The sequence below is a fragment of the Cupressus sempervirens genome, chromosome 2, assembly GCF_028749045.1.
Source record: "Cupressus sempervirens isolate cs-2001-9-10 chromosome 2, ASM2874904v1, whole genome shotgun sequence".
NCBI lineage: Eukaryota > Viridiplantae > Streptophyta > Pinopsida > Cupressales > Cupressaceae > Cupressus > Cupressus sempervirens.
Genome location: NC_143119.1, coordinates 370860662 through 370865126, shown reverse-complemented (window position 1 = coordinate 370865126; position 4465 = coordinate 370860662). Strand labels below are relative to the sequence as shown.

The window sequence follows — 4465 nt, the reverse complement described above, 5'->3', positions numbered from 1 at the left end:
CCAAACAATCTCCCAAGAAAACATTTTAACACAACTAAAATAATGTTAACCAACTATTATCTCATCTTGTTCTCCAAATCCACTCCATTAAAGATAATTGCTCTGATGTGAAAGTGAACGAGAAAAATATTTGTGACCGTATCCTTTTGTCCCATTGGACAAATGTTTCCCTTCGTTTAGTTCCATGCGATAAAATTTGTAGAATTTTATTCATTTATTTCGTATATAAATATTGCTGCTTTCCGGGGAAACAGAGGTGAACATAATGAAAACAAGCGCACAACTAAAAGTAGGAGCTACCAGAATTATGTTGGTTTCCAAGGGTGGGATGAAAGAAAGAAGTTCTCGAAAAAGTAGCTGTTTCCAATTTCCGTTTAGATTCTCTCTCCAAAAAGCTGCATGAAGATTAAATTGGGCGCCGTAAGAATTTATTCATTTTACCGCCGTTAATGATTACGAAATGATAATATATTATTCAGATGGACATGAGCAATGCTCCAAAGAAAAGGTCTCTATGTCCCACTTTGGTTGCGCGTAATGGAGTAACATCACACGGCCAGAAACGCGTTAGAATGCTGGCCTGACGTCGTGATATGTGAAGGCATACTTACGTTTTTCATTTAACTTGATCGATAATCTTATTCTATAATGGAGACACTGACCTTATACCCACTAACTTTGGGCCCAGTGTACAAATTCAAACGCGTTCTCCCGTAATTTATGTTGTAGCATCCCAATCATCTCCATACAGCTTGATACAGCTCCATCATTTTTGAACAATCAGAGAAAACTAATAATCAATTTCACATTGGAAAATGTCAGAGCGCTAGGCATATAAATACATTCAGGCTCACAGTGGTTTTCATCAATCCAAGCTTTTCCATTTGTGTTTACATAGATTGAGGACAAAATGAATACATTGAACGAGGAGATGCATTCATTCAAGGGCTATGGCAAAGTGGATGCCCTGCATCAGGAAAGGTTAAATGCCCAGAAGAAGTCAAGAAGAAGAATCTGCATAATCTGCATAACTTGCCTTGTTCTGGTAGCTATAATTGCATCTGTTGCAGTTGCAGTTGTCCGATCCAAAAGCAGCAGCAAGAATGAAGATCCCACCCAACTGGGAACAACGAGCAAGGCAATGACGGCCGTTTGTAGCGTCACTCTTTATGAAGACAAGTGCATTACAAGCCTTTCATCTTACTCTGGCGCATCCAAGCTGAGCCCCAAGGATCTGTTCGATATTGCAGTGGTAGTCGCATTAAGGGAAGCACAAAATGCCGTTTCTCTCGTCTCCAATCTCACACAAAAAATCACCGATCCAATGCAGAAGGAGGCGTTTAGTGACTGTGGGGAGTTAATAGACCAGACTGTAGACCAGTTGAGTAGTTCTAGTGACGATTTGAAGAACTTCAACATCAAATCGTTGATTGAGCCCTCTGGTAATGCACGGACTTGGCTCAGTGCCGCGCTTACAAATCTGGACACGTGTCTTGATGGCCTGGCCAACGCTACTTCAGGGGAAGCTAGATCTCAGATGCAGAGCATCGTGGATAATCTGACCCAGTTGACCAGCAATTCTCTCGCAATTGTAAGCAATGTTGGAAAATTGCTGCAAAAATTCAAGATATCTTTCCCTACCCGACGTCTGCTGATGGATGATTTTAATGAAGATGGGTTTCCGAGGTGGGTTTCTGCAACGGATCGAAGGCTTCTGCAGGCAAACGGCATAGAAGCTAATGTGACCGTGGCGAAAGATGGTACTGGGAATTATTTAACGATTCAAGAGGCGGTGAATGGAGCTCCTAACAAGAGCGATAGCAGATACGTTATCTGGGTGAAACAGGGGATTTACAGGGAGACTGTGGAGGTGAGCAAATCGAAGACAATGTTGATGGTTGTTGGTGATGGCATGGATAAGACGATTGTTACTGGTGATAAAAGTTTTGGAACCGGCACCAAAACGTTTCATACTGCAACATTCGGTAGGCATTTCATTCTCCAAAACATCGCAAGGAATTTCCTTTAGTTTTCTTTCCTTTTCAATGGTTTGAACTGTTTAAATGCTCTTCTTAGTATAGATGAGGAAGCTTTTACTGTACTAGTGACAACATTCCTTTTTACTGATATCCCTGTTCATTGGTTAGGGTAGGATCGGATCTTGCCATAGTTATTGTGGAATCCACTTTTTAAGTCTAGAGATGATTATAGTACCTATATTGGAGAACTCTATAGCTGTTTTGGGTCTTTTGATCATGTATAGGGACAATCCTAGGTCTGTAGCTGTGTTTCATATAGTATATATACAGATTTTATTGTCTTCGACTGTTCAATTTTATGACTTCTATTTGAAATTAGTTTTAATTCTGTATTTATCATAACATTTCCCCTCTACAGTTGCCCTGTTCCTAGATTAGGCCGGCATCGGATCTTTTAATAGTCTACTATTAGAAATGGAAATAGATCATTTCATAATTTGCAATATAGAAATGGAAATAGATCCTATCTGGATGTAGAATTTGAACTTGTTGACTTTCTTTTACCATTACAAGTTCACAGTCATCAGACCAATTCAAGTGTACATAAAAAATTCATGGTTTACTGGACTTTCCTGTGCTGTCAAGCTAAGGTACTTAACTTTGTTTCTAGATACCATAAGTAAATAAATACTCTACTACATTTAAGATTGGAGCTTATATCGCTGTTAACTCGGATTTGATTCTAGATACAAATTGCTGTAATCAACATACTCCATGGACAAAGCTTCTCGAAGTTTTCCCTAATTATTTATAACTAAGTGGATTAAAGAAGCGATGTCTACTAATTTTTTGCAACTATGTCCATGACACTAGTTTCTTCTCCATTATTGTCATGAAAAGCTCTGACTGAATTTACAATGTTACTGAAATGCAGTTGCGGTTGGAAAGGGATTCATTGCTCAGGACATACAAATAAGGAACACAGCAGGGGCATCTAATCATCAGGCAGTGGCTATTCGAGTCGGATCGGACGAATCGGTGTTCGTGAGGTGCAACATAAGCGCATACCAAGACACATTGTACGCACATTCTCTCCGTCAATTCTACAGAGACTGCTACATCTCCGGCACGGTGGATTTCATCTTCGGAAACGCCGCAGTTGTGTTTCAAAACTGCATAATTGCTGCGCGGCTGCCGGACGCAAATCAAAAGAACACAATAACTGCTCAAGGAAGAACAGATCCCAACCAGAACACCGGAATCTCCATACACAACTGCAACATTACCGGAGAAGTCGATCTCATTGCAAACAAGAACACTTTTGCCACGTACCTTGGGAGACCCTGGAAATTATATTCGCGGACGGTCATAATGACCTCCAATATGGACGATATCATTGATCCTGCTGGTTGGCTTGAATGGAACGGAGATTTCGCATTGAAAACTCTGTATTATGCAGAATATCTGAACACCGGTGCAGGGGCTGCACTCGGGGCTCGTGTGACATGGCCCGGTTATCAAAAGACCCCCGATAAAAGTGAAGTTAGTAAGTTTACAGTTGGGGAATTCATAGGCACTTCGTGGTTGCAGGCAACCAAGGTTACATTTTCCGATGGTCTAACTGCATGATGTAACCATGATTTGGCACTTGCAGTTTGTCATTTGATGTTGTGTCTGGTACCAGAGGAAACATTGCTATCCTACGCGTGAATGTAATTGCCAGCATTGGCCAACTGCCCACTGTAAATGTGGATATTCTTTGTTAGTGGCAATATATCCATCAATTTGTTGTTACCCACCATTACATAGGATTCCTACAAGTCGCGAAATGAAAAAGTGATTGTAGAAACATCCACCTAAATCTGCGCAATGAAAATGATTTGCGTGCTGCCCACACCATGTGCACCTCACTTGATGCAAGATGCAAGGGTCCAATTCTGACAGACCGAACGTTATCCCTGCCTGCTGTTTAGTTCTTAGTTCGTAATTCTGACGTGTGTGCTTTTTAACTACTAGCAATTGTACCTTGGTGTGCAATAGGTACACTGAATATAGTGAAGAGTGATTGGAGATGGGCACATAGAGATTAATGATATCTCTTTGTGAATAACTCCTATCCTTCTCTTTCCAACGCTCTTTTCTCTCTCCAACTCTCTTGAGTACTTTTATTAAACTTTTTTAACATGAGAAGAAATATATAATGAAATGATCTTTATAAACAAGTGAATATAGTAGATTATTTAAATGCAAGATTTTTTTTTTTTGCAAGGTCTTTACTATATTTAAATGCAAGATTTTATTTTTTGCAACGTTTTTTAATTTAAGTTTGATATTGCTACATCTCTCTATATTTTTAAGGCATATCTCTCTAGCTCTATCCACCTCTCTATATTTTCCTAGTCATATCTCTCTAGCTTTATCTACCTCTCTATCTCTTTTAATCATCATTATATATATGTCTGTCTAGGCATATCTCTCTAGCTTTA

General features: G+C 39.6%; 1 protein-coding gene across 1 annotated transcript; it reads left to right on the top strand.

Moving 5' to 3' along the window:
- Nucleotides 1-867: 867 nt before the first annotated feature.
- LOC149572678 (pectinesterase 2-like) lies at nucleotides 868-4201 on the top strand. The gene is made up of 2 exons (XM_089813765.1): nucleotides 868-1985; nucleotides 2914-4201. The coding sequence occupies exons 1-2, from the start codon at nucleotides 911-913 to the stop codon at nucleotides 3606-3608; spliced, it is 1770 nt and encodes a 589-aa protein (XP_089669891.1). The 5' UTR covers nucleotides 868-910; the 3' UTR covers nucleotides 3609-4201.
- The last annotated feature ends 264 nt before the right edge of the window (nucleotides 4202-4465 follow it).

Coding starts and splice junctions, on each gene's coding strand:
- LOC149572678 (XM_089813765.1), top strand. CDS start 911: ATGAATACATTGAACGAGGAGATGCATTCATTCAAGGGCTATGGCAAA. Junction 1,986..2,913: donor GTTTCATACTGCAACATTCG/GTAGGCATTTCA, acceptor ACTGAAATGCAG/TTGCGGTTGGAAAGGGATTC.